Source organism: Rousettus aegyptiacus, unplaced genomic scaffold (genome assembly GCF_014176215.1).
Source record: "Rousettus aegyptiacus isolate mRouAeg1 unplaced genomic scaffold, mRouAeg1.p scaffold_m13_p_6, whole genome shotgun sequence".
Classification (NCBI taxonomy): Eukaryota; Metazoa; Chordata; class Mammalia; order Chiroptera; family Pteropodidae; genus Rousettus; species Rousettus aegyptiacus.
The window spans coordinates 66,567,411-66,595,043 of NW_023416309.1; the positions used below are offsets into that span (position 1 = coordinate 66,567,411).

General features: G+C 50.4%; 2 protein-coding genes and 3 non-coding genes across 19 annotated transcripts in view; 4 read left to right on the forward strand and 1 right to left on the reverse strand.

The window, feature by feature from the left end:
• Positions 1–194: 194 nt before the first annotated feature.
• Positions 195–20,767, forward strand: TRPV2 (transient receptor potential cation channel subfamily V member 2). 15 transcript variants are annotated; one of them, XM_036222502.1, is made up of 20 exons: positions 196–504; positions 2,065–2,286; positions 4,489–4,622; positions 5,863–6,156; positions 6,768–7,066; positions 8,464–8,658; positions 9,045–9,200; positions 9,812–9,907; positions 10,704–10,774; positions 11,278–11,443; positions 12,506–12,572; positions 12,679–13,016; positions 13,965–14,092; positions 14,865–14,944; positions 16,875–18,608; positions 18,825–18,911; positions 19,132–19,195; positions 19,622–19,690; positions 20,085–20,169; positions 20,382–20,767. In XM_036222502.1, the coding sequence occupies exons 2-15, from the start codon at positions 2,102–2,104 to the stop codon at positions 16,967–16,969; spliced, it is 2,304 nt and encodes a 767-aa protein (XP_036078395.1). In that variant the 5' UTR covers positions 196–504; positions 2,065–2,101; the 3' UTR covers positions 16,970–18,608; positions 18,825–18,911; positions 19,132–19,195; positions 19,622–19,690; positions 20,085–20,169; positions 20,382–20,767. The 15 variants fall into 15 exon arrangements, with proteins under 15 accessions (XP_036078401.1, XP_036078403.1, XP_036078402.1 ...); XM_036222500.1 differs by having other exon boundaries at positions 19,123–19,690; XM_036222501.1 differs by having other exon boundaries at positions 19,132–19,690.
• LOC118604442 lies at positions 18,979–19,048 on the forward strand. Its single transcript, XR_004951748.1, has one exon. It is a non-coding gene; the product is annotated as a small nucleolar RNA SNORD49 (small nucleolar RNA).
• On the forward strand, positions 19,472–19,543 carry LOC118604441. Its single transcript, XR_004951747.1, has one exon. It is a non-coding gene; the product is annotated as a small nucleolar RNA SNORD49 (small nucleolar RNA).
• On the forward strand, positions 20,242–20,314 carry LOC118604455. Its single transcript, XR_004951759.1, has one exon. It is a non-coding gene; the product is annotated as a small nucleolar RNA SNORD65 (small nucleolar RNA).
• LRRC75A (leucine rich repeat containing 75A) overlaps positions 20,763–27,633 on the reverse strand; it is a 41,648-nt gene continuing 34,777 nt past the window's right edge. The window contains exons 3-4 of the mRNA XM_016161497.2: positions 24,956–25,071; positions 20,763–22,842 (exon numbers count right to left, since the gene is read on the reverse strand). Of these exons, the coding sequence (XP_016016983.1) occupies positions 22,305–22,842; positions 24,956–25,071 (654 nt within the window). The 3' untranslated portion in view covers positions 20,763–22,304. The remainder of the gene's footprint in view (positions 22,843–24,955; positions 25,072–27,633) is intronic.

The window sequence follows — 27,633 nt, forward strand, 5'->3', positions numbered from 1 at the left end:
GTGTAGTGGGGAAAGACAATCCCCCCGTCCTCCTCCCCCGCTCCCCCCCCCCCACCCGCCGCCATGCCAGCTCCCAGTAGAGGTAAGGCCCCAGCACCCAAGGATTGCCTCTGATTGCCTCTACGCCCAACTGGGGCCTCAGTGGCTAGGCAGTAGGGGTGGAGTGCGTTGCGGGTGGGGAGGCGGGGCGTGTTTTTCCGAGAGCTGGATGTGGCCAGTGGTCCACATGGTCAGTCCCTGATAGTCAGCCGGTCCTGACTGGGGAGTTAACCCCTACTCTCCACCATGCATGCTGGCCAGGTGGACTGAGTGAGCGGAACGCCGAGAGACCACAGCCCACCAGCCCCAGCTCGGAGAGGCTGGGGAGGTGCTGCGGCTCCGGGGCTGTCAGCACTCACCTCACCTCCCGGCTTCACTTCCTCCCGCAGCCCTCGCCGCCTCTGGGGCTCCGGGATCCCAGAGCTCGCAGCCAGCAACTGCCACGCCCTAGCTCAGCCGTGCGGGGTAAGTCGACCGGCAATTCCGGCAATTCCGGGGGCGTCTGAGGGGTCAGGCCCTCAACTCTGACAAGAACGATCCGGGCGGGGTCCCGGAGTGGGCTCCTTGCTTCTCCAGCCTTAAGGCGGGGCCTGCATGGGGCTCCTGCTCTCTCTGCACGGACTGTTAGATCCCTTCCTTCTCAGCCAGGGTTATTGGGGGCTCCAGAAGGGTGGCAGGGGCTGGACAGACAGCTGTTGCTGCTGAGGTTTGGGAGTGGTGGGCTGCGAGGACATCCAGGGAGGCAGAATAGGGTGGGGGTGGAAGACGTGTCAGCTAGCTAAATAGTGTCTGTCCCCGGAAGGATGCCCCAGGGTGGGCAGAAAGATGGTGGCTCAAGACTGCATGTTGAGGCAGTCAGTCAGGTCCCAGCTTCCCCTGCTTCCGTGAGAAAGTGCCCCACCCTGGTTCCCCAGGGATGTGGGAGCTTGAAGATGGATAGAGAGGGCCTGGGCCCTGCCACCCTCCCTCCCTCCCTCTCCACTTTCTATTCCTGTGCTTTTTCTGCTCCCTGCCCCCAACCCCTTTGTCCACCCTGCTGTCTCCCCACTCATCTCTAACTCTTTTTCTTCTTTCCGCTGCTACCCACTGAGGGGCACAGGGACTCCCTACCCGCTACTGTGGCTTACCCCTTGCCATGCAATGGGGCTGTGTTTTCAGTTTTCCTAGGAGGGCGAGATAGTGCGGTCAGCTGAGCTACCAGAACCTTGCCTAGGGACTGCCCCGAGGTGGGGCTGCCTGTCAGAGGGTGCCTGAACAGCCAGCAGGGTGTCTCCCTCCCCACTCTGAGCCTTTGCGACCCTAAGACATAGACTGTGGCATTAAGTGCCTTCAGAGATGAGTCAGACTGAAAATATAGATGACCCCCAAAAGATTTTGAGAACTGAAGAGGAACGTCATAATAGGGTGAGGTGATCGTAGACCAGGCTCTGCCAACAGCTGGTGACTTCAGGAAAGTCACTTCCCTTTCTGAGCTTTAGTTATCCTGGCAGCAAAATGAGGGATTTGATAAACAGTGGTTTTTCCAAAGGTTTCCCCCAGCGTGCCCCCTCTGTGGTTAGAAGTTGAGTGACCCTCCCCCACTCCACAACTACACTTTTATCTGTTGTGAATATGATCACTGGGCAAGGTGTCCTATAGAGAAAGAGTTGTTCGGTTGACACAAATGTTTGTTACCCCCGGACCAGAAGTTGTGTTCTCTCAGATATCAGGAAGTCCTAGAGGAAAAGTCAGGGACAATCATGGCCCTTCCTGTGGGACAGTGTTGAAGAGGGAGACCTATTGGATCCCTGTTCCTACCACCCTCCCAGGACATTGGGCTATTCTCATGCCAGGAGCGTCCCTCCCTCTCTTCACCCTCTGCCCCCTTCCCTCATCTCACTCTCATTTTTGTTGGGCTGAGCGCTGCACCCATGTGGGTGGTTCTACTTAGCTTCTAAACTTCTCTTTCTGCAACCACAGTCAGACATCCTACCCCTACTTGGGTCTGGGAGGAAGGAGGGGACTCTAACATCTCTGTCTCCACAGAGGTTCCAGCTGGATAAAACAGGCCCCAGCCCTTAGGATGACCTCGCCCTCCAGCCCTCCTACTTTCAGGCTGGAGACATTCGATGGAGGTCAAGAAGATGCTGCTAATGTGGACAAAGGAAAGCTGGGCTATGGAGATGGGCCACCCCCCATGGAGTCACCATTTCAGGGCGAGGACCGGAACTTCCCCCCTCAAATCAAAGTGAACCTCGGATATAGAAGGTGAGCAGGTTCCAGGTGAGGCAGCAATTGGGGATTTAGCCTGGCATCAGACTAGGTGGCTAGGCCCAGCTCCAGTGCCCCTTCCCCACAACCTGCAGGGTACTCGGTCTGACTCTGATAGCTCCTGGGCCCAACAGGCTGAACTCTGCTGTGCTCTGCTCTCTGGAGTTGCTCCTTCTGGAACATTCCTTATTCTTGGTCTATTGCTTTCCGAGGTCATGCTCTTCTTCATAGAGACGTGCTCTCCCAGCTCCAGGTATTCAACTGACCCTCTCATCCCCCTTGTTCATGCCCTGGCCCCCACCCTTTCATGGTCCCTGTGACAGATGGTAGCAATATCCACACCCCAGTTCAAGGAGAGAGTCAAGGACATCTGAAAATTGCTGGATTCTACTTTAAGGCTGAACCTGTTGCCCAGGGAATGTAGACTCTGGAGACTGTGGGTGGTGGCTTCTGCTGGGAGTCATCTTCACTTTTATTTTCCTGTGATCTCTGCTAGTTCAGACTGTGTGAGCCCACTCTTGTTGGGAGTGACACTTCCAGCCCTGTAGGTGTGTGTGTGGATGCACCTGGCATTCCCTTCAGTGTGAGGTCTGACATACAAGGTCTGACCAGGAGAATCCTCATGGTCCAGGTGGGACTTCCAGGGAAGTCCCCTTGTTCCTCCTCATGCCCAGGATGTAGCCACCAGCCTTGGCCTTCCTGCCTAGAGCCCACTATACTGTTTCTGCTGGGGACCACAGTCAGATTCAGACCAGAGCAGGAGAGGATGTGTGTGAGGCTTTCAGAAATTGGGTAGCCTGCCTGGCAGGCAGAATGGGCCCCTTGAAACCCTTCAGTATATCAGTGTGCCCTTGTGGGATTTCCCTACCCCAAGACTGTAATGTCACCCTGTGAAAGTAAATACTTTGTCCAAATAGCCACTTCCCCTGGATGGACTATCCACAGTGCTCTCTGTCAGCCGCAGAGCCCTCTTGGTCATGTTGTGGCCACGTGGTCTGCTGGGCAGATGATGATGCATCTGGCCAGGCCAGGCAGATATGCAGCTTCCTGTTGTGGAGGAGGCAGGGCCTACCCTACCAGTCACGTGGATAGAGCTTAAAACATGACTGATTCCAATAATTCCCTCACTCATCTGAGCCGACAGATATCAGGAAGTCCTAGAGGAAAAGTCAGGGACAAACAAAGTACAAACCTTACTTGGTTGACTCATTTCATGCGAGTCATGAAGCTAGGGCCTGAAGGTCTATAAAGTGTCAAATAGCCCCTACCCCACTTTATTTGACCCTTCATATCTTTGTTGGTTATGGTTCCAGGAGCCTCAGGGATGAGCTTGTCTCTGTAAATAGTGGCATGCCTAAGAGGGGATACTCCTTCCTCTTCTCTGTCACCGGACACTGCTAGATTATGAAGAGTTAAAAGGCTCCTTCTGGGACCTTTCCCAGAAGTGTGGCTTCTCAATAAATCTCCAGTAAGCATCTGATAGGTTTCAGCACTGGGCCCACGTGTCTCTGATAAACCTCTGTCTGCCCAGCCTATAGTCTCTCTAGCTGGGAGTTAGTTAGATAGCCCCCATGGGAGCCTGGTTCTATACCTTGTGACTTTGGGGAAGTTACTTTATCCCTTTGTTTGTACTGGAGAAAGTAGTGATTCCTGACCCCAGGGCTGAGTGAAGGTTAAAGGAGCAGATACTCCATTATTAGTCCATAAATGGTTTCTGAGAGGATGAGGGGCTTTTCTTGATTGTTGTTGAAGCCAGTGGTACATACAGCCCTTAACAGTCTGTGGGCACCTCCAATAGCTCCATCTCAACCTGGACCCCAGAACAGGAGCCATGAAAAATTCCTGTGCTGAAATTGACCCCGTGGGATAATGAGTCTATGGCAGAATCATCAAGGCACCTAGCAAATGATAAGCACCTGATGCTGAGAAACATCTGTGATGCTTGGAGCCATGGGGATGCTGTGGACTAGTGCCCTGGACAGCACCCCCCCCCCACCTGGCTCTCAGGACCCTGAGCACTTGGGACCTCTTTGGTTTGCCCTGGAAGAGCAGAAACCCTCAGAAAAGCTCCTCTGGGGCTCCTGGACTTCTGGGGTGCACAGTGCTCACAGGGTCCCCTAAAAGGGCTCCCTGGGATGAGGAGCTTTCTAGGAGGCCCATGCTATTCTACAGCATCAGTCACAAACCACATTCCTGCAGCCAGCCAGACCCAAACCGCTTCGACCGTGACCGGCTCTTCAGTGTGGTTGCCCGGGGTGTCCCTGAGGATCTGACTGGGCTATTAGAGTACCTGCGCCGGACCAGCAAGTACCTCACCGACTCGTGCTACACAGGTAGGACTGCCCTACAGGCTAGAGCCACCAAGTCCTGCCAGCTATGCTGAGATTGGGCTGGCTGGGTGAGCCTTGACCATGGTCAGGATCCAAGGGACAAATATTCTTTTTATTTTTCCTTTTTTTTTTTTTGAAGAGGCAAGTGTTCTTAGCATTCCTATTGCCAGAATGGCTGCAGGGCGCTCTTGCTGACAGAGCGAAGGGCCTCCACTTACAGTCAAGGCTGTGCCTACCACTTCCACCCACTGGCTCCTGGCCTACCTCTCCCACCTCTAGCCAATTTCAATGGCCAAGTGAATACTTGTCGGCATCCTCAATGCATTCTTCCTTCCTCCCTCTCTCTCTCTTTTTAAATAATTGCAATTGTTGAGATATAATACACAGATCATCTACTCTACCCATCCAGAGCATTCTTTGCCCAAAATCTAAATACCTTTACTGTTTAGGCTGATTGGAAAAATAACTTGTACAGTTTAAAAGATTCAAATAATAATGAAATGTATAAATCTGAAGGTAAAAAGTCTGTCATACTGGACCCCTGTTAATGATTTGGAATACATCTTTTCAAACTGTTTAAATATGTAAGGTATATATTTATATAAATGGGATTATGCCACATACAATAATTTGTAATTTTTCTCCCACTTACTACATCTTACAGCACTTTCTATTTAAGTAAGTATATATACCTTTAAATCAGTCATTTTACAACTGCAGAATTTTACATTGTGTAGATTTACCATAATTTCCTTAACTAATTCCTAGTTGATGGCTCCTTAGGTTGTTTGTGGTTTTGGGCCTCAGCTTACTGTGTGCTAGGCCCTCTGGGTGCTGAGCATTTCGTATATAATTCCATTTGGTCCTTACAATAACCCTGGAATATTCCCATTTTATAGTGAGGGAAATTGAGGTTAAAGGAGGCCAACTGACTTGCCCTCTTGAAGGAGACAGAGTCATTAAAGGGTAGAACCACTTAAATACTGCTTCGAATGTTCTTGTACAGACAACGTTGCATGTAGGACAAATTATGTCTTAGAAACAATTTCTAAGGCAGAAATTGTAGTCATTGGAGCCTTCATACCCTGAATCATATTATGCTGCCACCAGTCATGTATGGTACTCTTTTTTCATCCTCCCAAGGAGCATTTTGGAGCCTGGGCTCACTATACAGGCTGGCAGGCTGCCCAGCTACTCTGGGCATAAGCACCCTGGTGCCCCTTCCCCTCCCCTTCTCCCACAGAGGGCTCCACAGGGAAGACGTGCCTGATGAAGGCTGTCCTGAATCTTCGAGATGGAGTCAATGCCTGCATCCTGCCGCTGCTGCAGATCGATCGGGAATCTGGCAATCCTCAGTCCCTGGTCAACGCCCAGTGCACAGATGAGCACTACAGAGGTCATAGTGCCTTGCACATCGCCATTGAGAAGAGGAGCCTGCAATGTGTGAGACTTCTGGTGGAGAATGGCGCTGATGTGCACGTCCGGGCCTGTGGCCACTTCTTCCAGAAGAAAAACCAAGGGACTTGTTTCTATTTTGGTGAGCAGTCTTTCTTGGTTAAATTGAGGCACAGAGGGGGTGGGTTTCACATAGTTAATGGGTGGTAGAGCGGGCCCTTAAAACCAGGTCCGTCTCACCCTGAGACCCATGCTTCTAAACACTAGGCTGCCTGCAAAAGCAGTTTGTCTTAAGAGATGTTTATCCTTGTCTAAGGAGGCTCACCACACACCCAAACCTGAACTAGGGCTGGGGAATGGCTCCTGGAACCGCTGTGTGAAAACACTTGACCAGACAAGGCCGGGCTAAAGGGTGTCTATGTCAGACAGCAGTGGGCCTGGGCTCTGCTGAAGAGAAGAGAAAGAGGCAGGGGAAATGGGGACCCTGGTGGCTGCCCCCTGTTCTGTTCCCGTGCATGTTAAAGAGCTTTGTTCCCCTTTTCCTTGCGTCAGAACCAGCAGAGCTGCCTTTACCGGCACTCATAGGAGAAGGCACAGCTGCCCTAAATGGGGCCCCAGACTGTGAGGCACTGCTCCATCTTTTCCCATAAGTGCCTGACCAGCTTCAAGGAGGCATGGTCTTCTAAGGAGTGTGAGGAGTAGGCAGGTGGAAGTTGGGAGGCCTGAGGCCCTAGCTGTCTCTTTGGCCCCCAGGTGAGCTGCCCCTCTCTCTGGCGGCATGTACTAAGCAGTGGGATGTGGTGACTTACCTCCTGGAGAACCCAAACCAGCCAGCCAACCTGCAGGCCACCGACTCACTGGGCAACACAGTCCTGCACGCCTTGGTGATGATTGCAGACAACTCAGCTGAGAATAGTGCACTGGTGATCCGCATGTACGATGGGCTCCTCCAAGCTGGGGCCCGCCTCTGCCCCACCGTGCAGCTGGAGGACATCCCCAACCTGCAGGGCCTCACACCTCTGAAGCTGGCTGCCAAGGAAGGCAAAATTGAGGTGAGTGGCTGGCCTCCTCCTTCCCACCTTTCTGGGAAGCAGCAGGACTCACCTTGAGATTTCTGCAGAAAGAGCCTGGGGTGGTGGTCTATATCAGTGATCTCCCCACTTTCCAACTGAACATTCTTATTAGTAAGGACATTTTCAGCATGCGTATGTGTGTTTATTGATAAACTATATCTGAACTACCGAACTAATATATTGCATTATAAAACAGGAATTCTTTAAAAAGTCATTTGGGTTTCTTGGTTAGGAGACAGACTTTTCATATCATTGCCTATTCTATTAGATTCACTATTAAGCTTTCTTCATCTTGCTTGGTAAGTTTTTTTTGTGATGAACATATTAGCATTTTGTTTACTATAACAATTGCAAATTTTTCTCCCAGTTCAACATTAAAACATTTTTTTGGTATTTTTTGCCACCCAGAATTGTTACATTTTTACGTATGCAAATGTAATTATCTTTTCCTGTAGGGTTCCTTGGTTTAGCTATTGTTTAATCCTTCTACGAAGTTATATATCTATAACCTTGTGTGTATGTGTGTGTGTATGTGTATTCCATATCCATATTTTCTTCCAGACTTCTATAGTTTCATTTTTAATTCTTAAAATTTTGATTTATCTGGAAGTCATTTTGGTATAAAGAGTAACCATGATGCAGCTCTACTTTTTTCCGAATGGCTTTACCAATTGTCTGATCCTTACTATCAGTGCTGGCTTCATGGGTATATAACCATGCCATTAATACAGGGCCTTATGTTTAGAACACAGGCATTTTTAAATGCTAAGATAATAATAAACATAAGTAGAAGCTTTGCTATTTTATTCCTGTCCTCCAAGTTTCCTGGGATGTAGGAATCTCCCTTTGTTGTCTGGCAGCCTGACTGTGTGGTCTGTGGAAGCTGCTCCCCAATGTGGCCCTTCCTTCCCCCCGTTCCTCATTTGTGAAACCAAATTACTTCTTAACTCGTTCAGGTTACTGATCCTTTCTGGTCTATTGAAAGCTCAGGACTCTTACCACCAAAAGGCATACATGTGGGTAGCTGGGAGCCTCTGATCTCAAGGGCCTTTAAGGACCTCTGGGCTGGGGGTCCCTCTGCCATGCGAGGAGTCCATGAAAGAAGCCAAGGGGCAGGAGTGGGGAAGGAAGAGCCAGGCTGGCTGGCAGGCCTGGGCATATGTGGGTGGGCGGGAATGTCTACAATGTGGCTGAGCATGTGTGGATGTATGTAAGACTGTATACACGCAAGGACCCATGTGTACAGGGCATGTGCATGTGTCCACCGCAGCTCTGCAAACAGTAGGCAGCTCTGCAGAGTATCGAGTGTTTCCTAGACTGCAAGTCAGTGCTGGGAGGTGGCCAAGCAGGCCAAGATCACATGGCCCACCCTGCAGATTTTCAGACACATCCTGCAAAGGGAGTTCTCGGGACCGTGCCAGCCCCTTTCCCGCAAGTTCACTGAATGGTGCTACGGGCCTGTCCGGGTGTCGCTGTATGACCTGGCTTCTGTGGACAGCTGGGAGGAGAACTCAGTGTTGGAGATCATTGCCTTTCATTGTAGAAGCCCGGTGAGCCTACCAAAGTCGGGTGTGCGTAGGGGACCTGGCAGAGCTCCCTGCTATCTGCTAGGCCACACTGGCCCTATTCCTATGCCTGCAGGGGTGTGGCTGCACATCCTGACCCTGGCTGTTGGACCCACGCTCATTCCACACTCCAGTCCCACTCAACGCGGGGGTCATACCAGGGCCCTGGTGGCTACCACTGAGGGCCTCTCGTTGACCAGCACCTCCTCTGGACTGGAAGGAGAGGCCCTCGGTCACTACCTAGCCATGAAGATGGGATGGAGGCAGGTGGGGTGGGAGGGGTTCACTCGGGGCTCCCCATTCTCTCCCCTCCATTCCCTTAGCCCTTGCACTGAGTCCGGCAGGAGTGTATACCTGCTGAATGTACCCTGGCTCTCACATTCCCACTTCAGCACCGACACCGAATGGTGGTTTTGGAGCCGCTGAACAAACTGCTGCAGGCGAAATGGGACCTACTCATCCCCAGATTCTTCTTCAACTTCTTGTGTTACTTGATCTACATGTTCATCTTCACCGCTGTTGCCTATCACCAGCCTGCCCTGGAGAAGGCAAGGCTGGGGTGGGGCACATCTTGGGGAGGATTCCTAGAAACAGGCCTCGGATTACCCCCCCCCACCCCCCCCACCCCCGCAAATGCTAATGTGAGGATTTGACTGCTTAAGTGATATGCACAAGCTCTCACCCAGCTAGTGACAGTGCAGACACTGGCGCCACAGGAAGAGCAACAGTACAGTTAACACTTCCTGTGTACCGTGTGTGAGAAAGTATTCTAAGTGATTACATGCGTTAACTTATTTAATTCATGTTCACAAGAACCCTCTGAGATGATGAACTATTACCATCCCCAGTTTATGGTTGAGAGAAAGGAAGCACAGGGAGGTTAAGTAATTTATCCATGGTCACACGCTGAAAGTTGTGGAGATGGGATCTGAACGCAGACGATCTGGCTTCCAACCCCATGCTCATAACTGCTACATACTGCGCCTCTTGATAGACTAGGATCCAGGGGTCCTACCCTGAAACCCACGTTCCCTCTGTTGCTCCAAGTGGCTGGCCTCTCCCTAGTTTAGGCTCAGAAAGAGCCCTTGGCTCTGGCTCTGGCCCTGAGAGTGGGTTCTTGGGAGGGGACCCTAGGTCCTACAAGAGTATCTCTTCACAGGCTTTCCTCCCCATGAAAGTGACAGCCGGAAATTCCATGCTGCTGCTGGGCCACATACTGATCCTACTTGGGGGGGTCTACCTCCTTGTGGGCCAGGTGAGAACTCTTCCCATTTCCCTATTCAGTGTGGCCCCAGTCCACCCAGGAGCAAACCTGCAACTCTGTTACCGGGAGCCTTAGAGAGAGTTAAACTGAATCCCATAGTCCATCCGACCTGCCTCCTGGCAGTTGAAGGCCTTGCTATGGGTGCTCTCCCTGTTATGCTTTCTAGGGTGCTCATAGGGTAGCAATTGGTTCCTATGATTCCTTGGCAGTGCTGGCTTTGCTCCCAGGGAATCGAGCTGGAAGCTCCTGCTACCAGGTCCCTGGGTTAGGGCATTCCTCACTTGGGGAGCAGAGAAGGGTGGGAGCAGGCAGGGCTCAGTGCAGTTCCCCCAACAGGGCCTCTTCAGTTGAAAATGTTGCAAGCTTGCGGGAGGGCACTGAAACTCTCTCAGAGGGGGCAGAACCTGGGCACAAGTTCCAGATTGGCTGGAGAGTAGGGTGATCCCTGGGAGGCCAGGGAGAGGGAGGGAAAGGAGCTCTCCCTTCATCACAGGTAGTGCATGAGCTCTTCACCTGGATCCACAAGGAGCCAGGAGGGCCCTGGCATTACCTGGGTGTCCGGGTAGCTACCCTTTTGGGAAAGAGGGTCTTAATCTTTCTTAGCTATCAGCAAAATTAATGAGCCCTTCCAGAAAATCAAAGCCGCTGGCCAAGCCCCTGGCAGTCTACCACATAGCCAGCAGGTGGGAGCACGGTGGGAGCCTGGGTCCACGCCCTGATGGGTAGTAGGGCTGTGTTGGGGCCTGGAGAGCAAATTTCACTCCCCTGTCCCCCTTTCTCCTCACAGCTGTGGTACTTCTGGAGGCGCCGTCTGTTCATCTGGATCTCATTCATGGACAGCTATTTTGAAATCCTCTTGTATGTGGGCCCTCACCCCTTCTTGTTCATCTCAGGCCTGGGAGAGGCGTGTGTGGCAGTGGTTACCAGGCAGGCTTTAGAGGGGTAGACCAGGGCCAGGGAGCTCCGGGGTATTGGGATCAGAGCACAGGCCAGACTCAGGAGTCCAGTTGTTCAGTTTGAACCTCTATGCTCCAATTCTTGTAGAACATTTACTGAGCCCTTGCTATGCACCAGTGGAGCCTGAACTCTTAACATGTCTAGTCTCATTGAATCCTCACAAATGTTCAGGTGTGATTATCATTACCCCCATATTAAAGGGGAGGAAACTGAGGCCCACGGAGTTAAATAACTTGCCTGGGATGGCTGTCAGGACCTGACTGGGTCCAGCTCCAGACAGATGGGAAACTTCTCAATCATCCAACTGCCATGAGAGAGGCAGTGGTGGTCAGTACTGGCCAGTGGGGGCCCAGAGGACCTTGCTGAGTGGCCTGCAAACTGACCTGGACCCTGTCCTCTTGCAGCCTGGTCCAGGCCCTGCTCACAGTGCTGTCTCAGGTGCTGTGTTTCCTTGCCATTGAGTGGTACCTGCCCCTGCTTGTGTCCTCACTGGTGTTGGGCTGGCTGAACCTGCTTTACTATACACGTGGCTTCCAACACACAGGCATCTACAGCGTCATGATCCAGAAGGTGAGATGCAGGGTGGCCCCACTGCAGCAAGACTGGGCAGGGCTGGACATCATACTCCAGCGGGACTCCTTTTGGCCTTACCAGGAAGGCACCCTCTTCCACAGCTAATCTGGGCATAGGAAAACATGAGCCAGAACAAGGTTGGAGTGCTTGAGACAGAGTAAGGAGGCTAGGGAGAGTGAGGGAGATGGAGGGAGAGGAAGCTGACCATAAGGAGGGGTCTGGAGGCCCAGGAAGTTTTAAGAAAATTTTTAAATTGTGGTAAAATAAGTATAACAAAATTTATCATTTTAACTATTTTAAAGTATACATTCACATTGTTGTGCCCCCATCCCCACCATCCACCTCCAGAACATTTTCATCATCCCAAACTGAAACACTGTATCCATTCAACACTAACTCCTCATTTCCTTCCCCTACCCCCAGCCCCAAGCAACCACCATTCTACTTCCTGTCTTTACAAATTTGATTACTCTATCTTATAAAAATGGAATCAAATAGTATTTGTGCTTTTGTTACTGGCTTATTTCACTTAGGATAATGTTCTTAAGGTCCATCCACGTGTCAGAATTTCTTTCCTTTTTAAGTCTGAATAATATTCCATTGTATGGTTATACCACATTTTGTTTACCCCTTCACATCCACCCAAGGACATTTGGATTGTTTTCACCTTTTGGCTATTGTGAATAATGCTGCATGATCATGGGTGTAAAAATATCTGTTTGAGTTCCTGCTTCTAATTCTTTTGGATATATACCCAGACCTGGAATTGCTGGATCATATGATAACTCTATATTTAATTTTTTGATCCTGGAGGGTTTTAAGCAGGAAAATGATGTGATCTGATGTAGATTCTTTAAAAGACCCATTGGCTCAGTATAACTCCATAGGGCTCTATGTACGTACACTGTGTGTGTCTGTGTGTGTGTGTGTGTGTGTGTGTGTGTGTGTGTGTGTGTGGTGTGTGTACATGAGAACTCATGATCAGGGCCATGGCAGGGGCCTGGGGTTATGTCTGGTAGCCCAGTCACCCACCCCGGCTCCTGGGTGTGTGTATTCTAGGTCATCCTGCGGGACCTCCTCCGCTTCCTTCTGGTCTACTTAGTCTTCCTTTTCGGCTTCGCTGTAGGTAAAGGCCCCCCTCTGGCCCCTGCCCATCCCTTGCCTGCCCTGTATACCCTCAAATTTGCCTGCTAGTTTCCTCAGGCTGAGGTCCCCCTTCTACCCTCCTGCAGCTCTGGTGAGCTTGAGCCGGGAGGCTCGGGGCTCTGCGGTCCCCACAAACCCGAATGCCACGGAGACAGTGCAGCCTGGAGCAGGACAAGAAGACGAGGAGGGCAGCTCGGCTCCATACGGTGGCATCCTGGAGGCCTCCTTGGAGCTCTTCAAGTTCACCATCGGCATGGGCGAGCTGGCATTCCAGGACCAGCTGCGCTTTCGTGGGGTGGTGCTGTTGCTGCTGCTGGCCTATGTGCTTCTCACCTACATCCTTCTGCTCAACATGCTCATAGCCCTCATGAGTGAGACCGTCAACAGCGTTGCCACTGACAGCTGGAGCATCTGGAAGCTGCAGGTGCCCCAAGAGGCTCCCCTTCTCTTCCCCAAGTTCTGGGCCCAGTGAGGAGTGGGCAGGACCCAGTTGAGCTGGCCCCCCAGAGCTGGTCCAGGGCCCTTGCTGGCCTCGCCCTTGTTAGGGTCTCCATCATTGATTCCTTTCTTCATAGACTTGCTGGAGGATCTAATAAACTCATAGATCTAATGCTGTTAGGACAATGCCTGGAACACAGAAGGTGTATGTTAGTTATCATCATTATCATCATCATCATCATTTCTTGAGCTTGATATGGGATTGGACACAGTTCTAGATTCTAAACACACAGCAGAGAATTTGATGAAGTCTGCCCTCATGTAGCTCCCATTCCTTGTTCATCATATGTTAAATGGAATTGGTATGGTGGGTGAGGCAGGAAGGCTGTACAATCCTGGGGCTGGCCCAGCTTGGGAGAGTTAGTAGACCAGAGGTCCCTGAAGCTAGGAGCTGATATGACACCCCACCTACAGTGGGTAGGTCTGGGTAGTTGGTGCAGGGAGAGCCTTGCCCAAGAGGCTGGACTATGTTACTAATTCACTGTTGACCTTGGGCAAGTCCCTGTCTTGAGCCTCCATGTCCTCACCTGTGAAGTTTTGTGCCCTACCTATCTCATGTATCAGTGGGCAGCCACATATGTGGGTAGAGCAAATGAACTTTTGCACCTGGTGTGTGAAATTCTGGGACCTATATTGATGCAATAGCAAGTAACTGTTGAGCACTCTTTACGTGCTAACTTCCCCCAAACCACCAGATATATTGTCCTGTCTGTAAGTGAGGAAATAGATTTAGATGGTTTGAGAGCCTAATACCACCCAGGTAATCAAACGGAGGCAGATTCTAATCCATGGGCTTAGTGGACTTTGGGTTATATTGCAAAGTGCTATGCTGCATCTTCCTGGCTGCTCTGTCTAATGTGTCCTTTGTCTCCAGAAAGCTATCTCTGTCCTGGAGATGGAGAATGGCTATTGGTGGTGCAGGAGAAAGAAGCAGCGGGCAGGTGTGATGCTGACAGTTGGTACCAGGCCAGACGGTAGCCCTGATGAGCGCTGGTGCTTCAGGTGAGTGAGGGGGAGGGGAGGGCAGCTGGTGCAGGCCAGCCTTACTCTCCTGAAAACCACTGCTAGGATCCAGGGCAGGTGAGGTCAGGAATGCTTGATCTCATAGAGCCGAAGGTCACACTTAGGTGGTCCCTGACTTACTCCTTATGGCCTGAAATGGGGTACAGTTAGGAGGCCAAGAAGCCAGAGAGACCCTCGGGTTACAGCACACTAGCTTTGCCCTGGTGGTCCTCTGCTCTCCCAGCTCCCTCACTTGATCACAGAGGCTACAACCCTTCCACAGAGAACAAACGTCTCCATGGCCAGGGAAGGCCTGGGCACTGAGAGAGGAAACCTGGTGACAGATGCACAGCCAGAAACACCTTTCCATGAGACAACAGTTAAGCAAGGAGAAGGGAGGGTCTTAGGTATGTAGAGTAGCCACACTGGGCCCTAGAACATGGGAACACAAAGACATACCTGACCTAAACTCTTCTCTGGGTATTCAGGGAACCCAGGTCACTGTGAGCAATATCAAGGGACAGACACCCGTTCTTCCAAGTGGGCACCTGGCCCAGAGGGCAGTAGGCTGACAGCTGCAAGGACAGGGACCCGGGAGAATAGTGGGTGGGCCTGTGTCTGTGGAGAAGGGCAGAGAAACTCCATTCTCCTTGCAGTCCCTTTGTCCAATGGAATGTCTGCTCCATCTGCCCACTCAGGGGCCCCTCCCCTGGGGCAAAGCAGACTACATCCTTGGTATCCTGCAGCCTCAGAGCTGCTCTGTCACCCTTAGGGTAGAGGAAGTGAACTGGGCTGCCTGGGAGCAGACTCTGCCTACACTGTGTGAGGATCCTTCAGGGCCAGGCAATCCTGGTAAGTAGCTGTGTGGGGTGTGTGTGTTTGTGTGTGTGTGTGTGTGTGTGTGTATGTGTGTGTGTGTGTGTGTAGTGTGTATGTTCATGTGTATGTGTCTGCTTGGCCGCACAGCCATGATCTCTCCTGTGGTCACTCCCCAACTCCACTCATTTAAAAGGATTGCCCCCCCTAAAGTGGTGCTTCTCTCCTGTGCTTTCCACCCTCGCCTCTTAGCTGGCCTGTTTTCAGGCAGTCACCTGGGAAAACCTCTGAGGCTATTAGTGCTTTTACCAGCCCACCCTTCACCTTGTCCTCACCTCCTGCCTCCTCATCTCCATTCCCTCCTGGCAGGTTCCAATCCACTGCATCCTAGGCTAAGCCTAGAGACCCAGCAGGGGAACAAGTCAGGGAGGGCCCCCTACACAGCCCATAGCTTAAGGTAGCACCTCCCTGAGCCCCGACTGGCTTTGTCCTGGTCAGCCTTGCTGACCCGAGCACCCAAGCTTTCCCCTACTACACAAGCCCTCAGCCCCTTCCTACCTCCAGCCCCACACCTCTGACAAGCCACTTCTATGCCTTTCCTACCTCTCATGACCTGCATCCTCTCCATTCTGGTGTGATCTAGTGTGGCGATGGCACCTCCTGTCCCCACCCTGCTGCTTCCCACCTAAAGCTACTCTTTCCTCCCAACCAGAGGCCTGTTCTGAGGATTAGCATTCTTCACAGAATTCAGTTCTGGAACCTTCAATAGTTCCTACCTCGTCTTCCATTAGCTTTCTTCCTCTCCTCTCCTATTCTTTTTCTGACAGACCCCGCTTGCTTGTGCATGTGGACCCAACCCATCCCACAACGGCCTCCTGCATCACCCATGACCGCTGGGTAGGGGGACTCTCCTGGCCTCCTGCTCCAAAGCCTACTGGTTTCCTAGGCTCCTGGGTCCCTGACCAAGACCCTCACAAACTGATATGTTTCCTGCCCACCCTCTTTTTGGGTTTCCCTTAATTCCAAGTTTTGCTGCCCCATCATTTCACTGCCAAGACTCTGAAAGTGACCTTGCTCCTCAACTTGCCCCAAGCATCCCACACCCCTCTGCCTTCTGAGGACTCCAACTGGACATCCCGACAGGAACAGCCGTGGGGCTGCCCTATCAGATCACATGTATGCAAACCCACCCCCTCCTCACCCAGATGGGAGGCTTTGAGGTTTACTACTCTCCCATCCTCTACCTGGTGCTGAGTGTCCTCCGGACCCCTGGGCAGCCACTTACCCCTCTGCCCCCACTCCTCATTTCTCCCAGTTCTGTACCACTACAGGGCTGCTCAGCCTGCACCCTGACCTCCAGACAAGTTTTTCTGCCTAGGTTAACCCAGTACAATTCTTCTTTGTAGAAAAAACTATACACAGCCCACATAACAATATGCCTTCCACTGTCTGGAAGGCCACACTCTTTGGTGTAGAGGCCAAAGGCCAAAACTGTTGCCCAACCCATTCCCTCCATGTGACAGCTGGTCCATCTACAGTGCTCCTTGTTTTTTGCTTTCCTTGGCTCTTGCCTTTGCTGGAGGCGCCCTTCATGCTCTTCTGAGTGTTCAAATCTGCCACTTCCCTACGGATTGGGTCCCCTCTCTCCTATGAGCAATCTGAGCACCTAACTCTCACTTCCCTCAAGCTCTTCAGCAAGTCTCAGGTGTCTGGTTTCTAATGCAAAGCCTGTAACCTCCAAAGACTTTAAGCTCCTAGGTGGAGGACTCTCACTGGCACATGGCAGGGGTTCAGGAAATGCTTGTGGAAAGAGAGAGGCAGGGAAGATTGCTGGGGACTTCAGGATCCCTTGCTATCCACAGGGTATGATCTGGTTTAATGGCTGTGGCCTCCTATTTCCCTAGCACTTGCTTCCTGGGGACATATCCCGAGGGCCAAGTCACAGCGATCTTCACTCCATTTACAGACACCATGAAGAACTCTGCTCTGGCCTCCCAACCTGGGGAGGACAGTGCTCTGGAGGAAGATCATCTGCCCCTCCCGCTCCTGGAATCCCGCTGATAGCCCAGATGCAGCAGGAGGCAGGCAGGATAGAATCAGGGAATCTTTACATCCTTATCTGCTGGCTCTGGGGCCCCAGGGAACTTTGGTGGCAAATATAAATAAATATTTTCTCATGACTAACTCTCTTGGAAACATTATTTGAGCAAAGTTACCAGGCCCTTGTGCTGGTCAACATCTGCATGACATTGTGAGCACAAGCCTGTGTCTGGGGCTGGGCTGCTCACACCCTCACCTGGGCACAGGAGACCATCACCTGCTTTCCCCCAGCCTTGAGACTTTCCTCTTCCTGGGTGCAGGTAGCTGGCTCCATTGTCATGGCAGACATGTGGTGGTGGACATGGATAAGCACAGCCACCTCTCCTCCCTCTTCCACAGCCTCCGGACACCCCTTAAACCTACCTCCAAGATATCTCAAAGCCTTTGAGCTCCTTGGTTTAGTCCAGATTCTGGATTATTGCTTTCTTTCTATTGGTCTTTCTGCTCAGTTCCCACCCTTGTAAGCCTTTCTCTGCAGAGCAGCCAGAGGAGTCCTCCTAAGACTCAAGAGAAACATGATACCTCTGTGATCTGAAGGCTTGAGAGGTTCCTTAGTGCCCAGAGGGTGCACTGGCTGACATCCTCTTAAGTTTTGCTCAAGCATTTCTAGACACTTGTCCTATACCCCTGCTGCCCTCCATGCTCTCTTTAGCATTTTCACTAAATTCTTCATGCAAGCTGGTGGACCTCATGCGTGTCTGACCCCTTGACTTGGCTGTTGCAGAAAAGTCTTTCCCTCCAATAAGATCCTACACTTATTTCCAAGACCAGCTCAAAAATTGTCTCACTATATAGTACTCCAGTCAAAATGAATTGCTCTCCCTTGGGGAATGAGTTTTTATAAAATATGTGTATGGATTGCATATTTTTTAAGTGGGAAAGACCCAAGCATGTTCATATGGTGAAAGGAAAGCATTCGCAGAGAGGGAGAGGTTTCCATTGCTGGTGAGACGGGGCATGAATAAAGAAGATTCGGAGAATCAGAAAATAGAGGAAGAGAAGATGTTTGCTCGCTGCTCAAAAGTCATTCCAGAGGGAGATGAGAGCTGTCAGTGTGCAGGGGTTGAGAAGCTCCGTGAATACTGTGAAATAGTTGTGGGTAGAGAGCACACTAGTAAGGCTTCTTAGAATTAGGAGTATCCACTATTTGTAAATTCCTGCTGCGTGCCGTGCCATGGCTCTGCAGGGTTTCAAGTGCGTTATCTCATGTGATCCTCAGAACAACCGTCTGTGGCGCCGATATCTCCATTTCTCAGAGACACCAGAACCTCAGAAAGGATAACAATTCGCTCAAGGTCACGCAGCTAACTAGCGGAAGGGCAGGGCCCCTACCCGGCAGCCCTCGTTCCAGCCCCTGCGCAGGCGCTCTGGACCGCGCTGCGTGCCTGTGGCTCAGATTTCCCGGGGCTGTGGAAGAAACCATTAGCTCTACTGGAGGGGGGAGTCCCTGGGTAGTGCGGGGCCTGTACTGTTAAATGGTATGAAAGTCCCGTGAGTCTTTGCCAGTATCACCCTCCCTTCTTTGACTAGTGAAGTGTTCCGAATCCTTAAGGGCCTGGGAGATTGCGAAAACCACCTTTCCACTAAAGCTGTTATGGAGGTAGGTCGTGTTTATGTCTTCCACTGGTGGCAAGGACAGATGAGCTGATGCCTTTCTAATTTTTGGAGGATGTTTTCGGGAAGCTTAACTGGAGGGCGGCTGCGCCCACGTTGGCTTCGGAGCGGGCGCTGTGGCCCGGTGTTAAACTGGCAGGGTCGCGCTGCTAGGGCCGCAGTGGGTCGAGGCTCATGGGCATCATACGTGTTTGTCCCGCAGGCCCGTCGCCCTATCCTGAGATCCCCGAAGGCCGGGGCCCCTTTCCCTGGCCCCACCGTTAGGAGTGAGCAAATCCGAGAGAAATGGGTAAGTTGGGGTCTTATGCACCCAAGGACGCTTGCTACACGTGGGTGAGGAGGGAAATTTGCTCGACTGTCCTGATGATACTGATAGTAGGAAGTGCCGTCAGATGCGATAACTGACGATTTTTTGACTATCTGAGTGCAGTTGCTGAAACTTTGAAAGTTTAGTTGCATATAACTACTAGAATGTGTTCTAAATGCATGTCCATCTTGAGATATTTCAGGTGGTAGACCTACTTCAAAATATCAAAGACGTGAGCAGCATTCCATCCTGAAGACCTAGTCCAGGTAGGGTTTAGCACAATTTAGTCGCTTATCTTTACCCTTTGTTACATTAAATGCACTGAAATGCCTGATGTACAGTTGCAATTATTATGTTTAACTTAATTATGCACGACCTCATGGCATAATTGCAATGGTTAGATGGCTACCCCTAACCTGAAACTAAATGGCAGCTATGTGCGTAAACAAACTTAAAATGTCTCTTGGCTATTTTTAGGGTAATGTTAGCTCTCAATTCCAGTTAAATTCTGGAGCACTGTTGGGAATCGTGAGGTTCTTGGCTGCTTTAATGAAATCATTTAATAGGAAGTGCCGTCAGAAGCGATAACTGACGATAACAATTCCTGGCTGACTACAGTCGAGTCCTCAGGTTGCTGGTGCCTGGGAATAAGTTGCTCTGAAGTGTGACCCTTAATTTCAATATTCACTCAGGTTGCACATTAGGGACTGGCAGTCCTTCAGCTGAATATTGGAGCAAGGAGGAGCATTAACCTCCACGAGGTAAGCTATTATCTGTGGAGAGATTAGTGGTTGAGTATGTTTAGCTTTTAAGTTGAATTATGTGAAATTGCTGTTATAGCGGATGTTGGCAGTGGAATAGTGCAGAGCAAACCCAGGAGTTCCTTTTTACTTTATGGCTGTATAATCCTGAGCAGATTGCCTATCTCTGAGATATTTTCCTCATTCTTAAAAATGATAGCCTTAGGTTTGTAATGTTTAAAATACTGTGACTAAATGGTCATAAGACCTAAGAAGCCAATTAAAACTAATTTCTTAAGGACTATTGTTAGGATGGACTTAAAGCTGTAAATTTGTAGTTGAGGCTATGATCAGCACTGCCTCCAGTTCTTTCATCAGCATCTGCTGTCTAAGGGTGCTTTATTCATTCCTCCAGGTTTCAAGTGCTGAAGAAGGGTGATCAATGCTATCTTAAAGCTGTTTGTAGCAGCAGTGGCAGCAGCACCTCACCCTGAGAAGTGGTAAGATTTGATCTGGACAATGACCTACCACTGTGGTAGAATGAATAAGCTTATTTTGTTAAAATTGATATCAAATGATGAAATTACCCAAAATAGCTGGAATTACCGGCAGATTGTGTAGTGGTGAACCTACGGTTTTCTGAAGATATCTTTTATTCTGTCAATGATTTGTTTGAAGTAGAAAGTAAGACTGATATTTAGTTTCGTTGCAGGCTGTTTTCCCAGGGGATGGTCAGCCATGCTGTCGCAGGGGCAGAATTTGAAGTCCTAAGGACCAGCAGCCACCATCAATTTGGACTCTGAAAACCTAGGCTTCAACATTTGCTTAGAAATAGGCTCACCTTGTGCCATTCTTACCAATGTAGAGCCAAGAAATGGATTCAGTAACTTTTTCTAAGGCACTTTTAGTACCATTAAATTCATGATTTTTCTAGAACTGTATCTTGCTTAAAAGGAGCTTCTGTACACTTTAATATTGTATAAATTTGTTATATTGGGCAAGGGTCTGAATTCTTTAAGCTGGAAACTTCTTTAAATTAATATCCATGCAATTAACCATTAGCTAACATTGTAATAAAGGATGGTCTTTAGACTGGTTCTTAAAAATGTATATTTGAAGAAAAAATTAAAATTAATCACTGCTGTCAAGTATTAGCAGCCCAGGTGTTAGCATTTGTCAACTTCCCTTATGGTCAGTGTAAGCTATTTTCCCCTCTTAACAACTTTAGACTTTAAGGACAAATATCTAAAAGCACTTGAGGCATCCATACACTTGAGTCTAGTCCTTCCGTCTGGGTTCTGTCCCTTTGCTTAGACTTCCTCTAATAACTCAAGCTCTACACCTTGCCAAGCCAAATCCTTAAGCAGTAGCAGGCAACATCCCAGTCTGCTCTTAAACTAGCTCCCATCTTACTGCCTTCCTGTGTTGGGATTTTGCCTGCTTGGCATGAGGCTAGAGATTTGTCAGAGTGCCTCCTTAGTGCCCTCTGATGTTTGCCTGAGGGGTCTAACTTCAGGCATCTGGAGTGGTTTTCCATTTCAAGATGGTTTCCCAGCTCCCTGGACTTACTATGTACATTTGGGTCTAGGGCTTCTTGTGCCTAGAAGGGATTATTAACTAACTGGTAGGTCTTGGGTAAGGGTAAGGGAAGGTAAGAACCTTTGCTCAACTCCTTGAACCTCTAGTCTTTCCCCTTCCAGCTATCTTGGAGGTACTAGATCTGCCAAGAATTTGCTTTTAATCTCATCCTAGTCTTGGCCTTCCAAAGTAGGTTTTGGGAATGTTCTTAGAGTATCAAGGGTTATTTGAGGGACTCAGGAGGAATTTTATGGGGAAAGGGTCCTTAAAACCAGTTTTTAAAGGAAGCCTACACATTAGCAATACTGGAACCATGTTGAAGTCTGGTAGTGTTTTTGGTTGAGGGTAGAATATGGTGTGGGGTTTGCATGTGTCTCTGCACAGCTGTGGGCACCATCTGCCCCGAACACCCTAGGATTCTCTATATTGATTGGTATAGTGTGGTGGCTGGTTTCACAGACAGGATCCGCAAATCAGTTTGAGGGAAGTGTGGAAAGTCAATTACAAGGAGCCCCAGGGCTCCACATGAGGAGGTAGACAACCTTTAGTACAGAGACTAGGCTCCTGGAGTTTGGCAGCAGACTCCCCACCCCAACCTCCTTCAGTTAGGAGTCGGGGTACTAAGATTTCAACCAGCTTTGAGCCAGGGGCACAGAATTGGAAAGTCTTGGATGGGATGTAGTGCCCCAACTACATTTCCTTTTCTGGAGGAGAGCTCTAACCACAGCTCAAGCTTGCAGCATCCCTAACCCATATAGTGCACCTAGAAGGGAGGCTGAGGGGAGACATCCATCTTTTGAGCCAGGGAATGACTTCTTAGGAGCCAAAAGGCAGATAATGGGATTAACAGGGGAGATGGAGAGGATGAGTGAGAAATAGTAAATAACACAACCCCCCTTTCCCAGATGCTACATTCCGGCTTCCCAAGGGTGGGGCTGCCCAGCCAGTTTTGGATGATACCCTGAGCCCCCTGGTAGAAGCCCCTAGTCTGCCTCAAGCCATCCTACCTGACAGACTCCCTGGTGAGCAAACCCCCCCCCCCACCAACACTTGAGCGTCATGTCTGAGCTGCACCTGCAGTCTCCCTACCCTCCTGGTCTTCAGCAGGGGCCAGGGGGTCCCCTCTAGGGTCCTGGCCCACTGCCCCATCCCGGATCTCCTCCCCACCACCTGGGCCCTCGCCCAGCTCTAGGATGGTGGGTAGGTGGCCCTGCTTCGGTGAGCGCTTGCGCAGGCTGAGCAGGAAGGGCTGGGGCAATGAGAAGATGTCCACATTGTTGCCCAGGTCAATCCACGTGACGTTGGGAAACTTGCTGGGGTCCTTAAGGGTGTCAGTGAGGTCCCGCAGCAGGGCTCGCGTCAGCCGGTTGCCATTGAGGGCCAGTGTGGTGAGACGTGGCAGTGTACTGAGTGCCGGCAACAGCTGTAGGACCATGTCATCTGTGAGGCCTGTGAAGCCCAGCTCCACACTGTCCACCTGCTCCCCGCATCGCTGGAGATAGCTGCTCACCCGCTCTAGGTCACGGGAGGTCAGTGGGATGCCCGAGAGGTCCACCGTGTTGTCCAGAGGGCTCCCAGCAAGGACAGCCTTGAGGCTGAAGGGAAAAAGGGACAAGCAAAGTTCAAATGAATGGGGCAGATCTTTTCCCCAGAGGCAGCAGTGATACCACTACTGAGCCTGCCTCTTCTCCTGGGATGGGAGGCAACACCCATATCCCCTGGTACTAGCCCACATCTCAGCCTGGTTGGGCCCAGCTGACCAGAGCCTTGAGGGACCACGAGGGGAAAGCCCAAGTGTTTATGTGGTGAATTGAAAGATTTGGGGCCCACAATGCCTGATTTGCATCTTAACTCCCTTCCTACTCAGTGGCCATAAGTTCCTTAACCTCTCTGTGCCTAAATTTTCCTAAAAAATGGAGCTAATTGAATGCTATAGGATTATGTGAAAAAAGTTAAATGCAAAGCATTTAAGACAGTGCCTTGTTTAGGTGAATGATGAATATTTACTGCTCTCATTCACCACTTGGGCTGAACTTCACTTAGAGTGGAACAAGATCTTTGAGGCTTCTGTTTTCAAGGCCATCTTTCCCACCAGATGGAGGATCCTTTGGGAGAGCACTGCTGGACAGCAGGCAGGGGAGGGTGCAGGGGCTCCAAAGCTGGTGCGAGCTGCTGACTACTGCAGGCTGAATGCCCTCCACTTTCTGCCTTCTGCCACTCCTTTCTTTCCCTGATCCTGGCTCCAGCCATAGCACCCAGGAAGGAAAGGGAGGTGGGAAGAGGGTGGTAACAGCCTGCATACATTAATAGCAGCAGTCTGAGGATCACAGCTGGGACTTCCAGGAGGCAAAACCCCTATCCTGGGGAATCTCCTGAAGTTGGAAAGCTGCCCAGGTTTGCTCATTTTGCTCAGCTCTCAAAGCATGCCATCTAAGGCCTTGCTAGGGACACTGCCTGGCATTTGTTAGCATGATCTCAGTGTTGGCTGTAATTCTTACCAATGTCAATAAAGCAGGCCCGTTACTCCAGGGAAATAGGTTATGTGGTGGTTAACAACCTGGGCCTGGGTTTTGAAACCAGCTGGCTGATCAGGGCCAGAGAAGGGCCAACAGCCCATCATTCTGTGACCCCAAGTCATCTGAGGGGAAGGAAGCTTATGAATGAATTAATGGACTGAGGGAGAGAGCTGGAGGGGAGAAAAAGAGTGTGTGTGACAAGAGGCCCCTGGATTCCAGCAGAGCTCAAATTTTCAGCTTTTCAGTCCTAAAGAACTAGCTCACAAAGTCTCCTTGTGGCATTCCAGGTTCCATGGGTCCTCCTGTCGGTTCTGTTCCCATATGTGGCCCCTGCCCTCAGCCCAGTGGGAATCTCACTTCCTCCACCTGGGAAGGCTTCCCCGGGATCCATCGCCTCCCCTGGATGGCTTGCGAGGTGGGGTTGTTCAGAAGGGAAAGAGGAGCCAGGGTGCTTTCTTTTCAGTGGTGGTGGTGGGGTGGGGGGTGTAGGTGGAGAGGTGGTCTTTCCCTTCCTTGGCTGCAGGACCCGGAAGGATGGGCCCACAGCAGCATCAAGGCACTGCTAATCTTTCAGAACCCAAGGTGCTCTGCCTTCATGGTCGTTTGCAAGAAAGGCAATGGTGCTTCCTCCTCTAGAAAGCCTTCCTTTCAGGATCCCATCTACTTGCTTCCTGTCACGGCCCACAAATTATGTCCCATGTGCCCTCTCCCCTAATCTTAAAGGGGTGACAAACTCCTTGAGCATCCTCACTGCTTGCTGCATGGGCCAGGGACATGCCTGGGGTCAGGGGCCCCCTAGAGGATATCCAGGAGAACTGGGGGTGTTCAGTGCACCAGGTATTAGAAACACATGAGCCCCGCCCCTACCCATTCATCAAGATGGGCACATTTTCCCCAGCTCCCACCGCATAGACCACAGCCCTGCCTCTAGTGCCTCTCATTGCTCATGCTCACCTGGAATGCCCTCCTGGCTGCTTTCCCCCACTCCTGAATTCCCTTTCAATCTCACTTCCTTCAGGCAGCCTTCCAAGATAAGTCCAGCTTTTCCCTTCACCCCACTGCCCTGGGAGGGGTTGCTGTGCACCACATGCCCAGCCTGGCACAGACTGACTTTGGGATGTAGAGGGAGGCGGGCGGGGGGTGGGGGGTGGTCAGCGGCAGGGCAAACCCACTTCAGGTGACCATGACTCACCAGGCCTGCGGCTTCCTCTTAACCAGCCCCCGGTGCCGCCTCCACTGGGAGTGGGGGCTGAGATGGTATGTCAGCTGCCGGCAAAGCTTCTCCATGGCGCCCAGTGCATCACCTTCCTGCAAAGGCAACCACAGGTGGGTGGGTGGGGGGTCCCTGTGTCACTGGAGCAGGGTAAGGTGGACCCAGGCCCCCACCTCCAGCTTCTTGTTCTCAAGGAAGAACATGACACCCCCCGGCTGAGCTAGGGGAGGCCTGATCTGCTGGCTCAAGGTGGGTACCCCTTAGCAGAGCAGTGGTTGGTTGCAAACTTATCTGCACAGGATTTTAGTTTTGTGAATTAGTTGCTATCGTTGAAAAAAAAATGGAGATTTAGTTAAAAGTCTGGATTCCAGCTTATCTGAATTGACTGGAGCTGAGTTACCAGCTGATCCCTTAGCCAGGATTCACTATGATCCCTGCCACTCCCCAACGTCCAGAGCCATTCTACTCATTTACTGGTTCAACAAATGTTTACTGAGTACCTCCTAGATGCCAAGCACTTCTAGGTGCTGAGAAAGCAGCTACAAACAAATGTCCTTATGAGAGGCTGAGGGCCTATCACAGAGCCCTGTATTTGCATTCCAACAGGAAAGAGGAAATTGAAGTATTTTTACCATGATTGTTTTACTTATGTCAAAAGTGGGAAAATAAAAGAATGAACAGGCCACATTGTTCCCAACCTAATTCATTCATCTACGTTACCTATCTGGCCCATTAGCATTTGAGTTTGAGACCCTAGGTGTTATGACCTGAATTGTGTCCCCCCAAAAAATAACCTTACTTTGAAGTCCTAATCCTCAACACCTCAGAATGTGACCATATTTGGACACAGGACCTCTACAGAGTAAGGTAAAATGAGGTAATTGAGGTGGGCCCTAATCCAGTGACTGGTGTCCTCATAAGAGATTAGGACACAGACATGTACAAGTGGGAAGACCATGTGAAGACACAGTGAGAAGACAGCCATCTACAAGCCAAGGAAAAAAGCCTCAGAGGAAACAAACTTTGCCAACACCTTGATCTTGGACTTCTGGCTTCCAGAACTGTGAGAGAGAAATTTCTGTTGTTTAAGTGGTATTTTGTTACAGCAGCCATAGCAAACTAATATTTTGGGTTAAAGTGTGCAACAGAGGGATGCTAGAGTTTTCAATTCCATCCTAAAGAAAGTCAATTTGACGGTCACTGAGCCCTGGGAGAGGGAGTGGCCAAGTGTGCTCCTGCCAAATCTGGGTCCACTGCCAGGGTCAAGGGCTAGAGTGCCAGGGCTTAGATGCAAACCCACTTGTGATAGCAACGTGGATGTGGTGAGGTTCAACCATTTACCCACATTCAGTGCTCAGTAGAGCACTTGACACAGTGAGCACTCAGTAAAAGCCAGTTTGATTCTTATTATCATCATTACACTGCTCACGGAGAAGCAACATACTGAGTAAGAGCATGAATTTGGCACCAAACTGTGAATTCAAATCCTTGCTTTATCACTTCCTGTGTGACCTTGGGCAAATCACTTGACCTCTCTATGCCTCTGATCCTCATCTTTGAAGGGATAATAGTACCAACCTCACAGGGGATTTTGTGAGGATTAAATGAATTACTACTTGTAAAGTTCTCTGAATATAGCTCAGCATGTGGTAAGCTTTCTAGGAATGCTCGCTGAATCAATACTCTGCTCTACTGTAAGAGCAGCACAAACACATGGAACTCTGGTAGGGTAAAGAAGGAAGATCGCTTCTGCCCAGGATCAGATTTGAGCTAGGCTTTTAAGAGCGAAAGGATTAGTCTGTCTCTTTAACTAAGGGCTTGGCGGTATGGGGACAGGTGACATCTGGGGTCTCACTTCTCACCACTTCCATGGCTACCACTTTGATTCAAGCCATTATCATCTATCACCTGGATTAGTGCACATAGATGTATGAGGGCTTTCTGGAATTCCCACAACAGCCTAGTATAGTAAATGCTCTCATCATCCCAATTTTACAGAGGAAGAAACTGAGGCTCAGAGGGCCAGGGCTGATGGATAGGCAAGAGGAGTCTTGGAGGGAGACGAGAGACAGAGAAGGAAGAGAGGAGCTGAGTGTTTGAAAAGGTGAACACCTGCACAGGAATCCAGCAGGCCAAGGAAGGCCCAAGACTAAATGGAATCAGTTTAGGGGAAACCTCTGGCCTCTAATTCTCCATGAGCCTTGTCACTTTCTATTGCCTAAGCCTGCCTGAGAAGCAGATGTTACCTGTCACTCTGGGAAACTACATTTACAACCCCTGAGGGTGACATGTTTTGATTCCTGGACTTCATTTCTTGCTAAGCCTGGCCATATGGGTGTGTGTGATGGGAAATAATGGGTAGTGAGGCAGGCAGAGACTCCACCTTAGGAGCTGCAGGGTAATCACTGGATGAGAAACAGCAGGATTACATTTGCATTTTTCAGACTGTCCTCTAACTGGGGGAGATGGAGAAGGGGGTGGACTGGAGGCAGAGAGGGTGACTCAGGGCCAGGCTCATCTGCTTATGTGTGGTTTAGGGCATCCCTGCCAGGCCCATGGAAAGGGCTGAAAGTGACAAAGTCTACCACACTTGACTGACGATACAAGGGATGCAGAGGGTATGGGCAGGGAAGGGATGAGTAGGGGTCTTGGCTTTG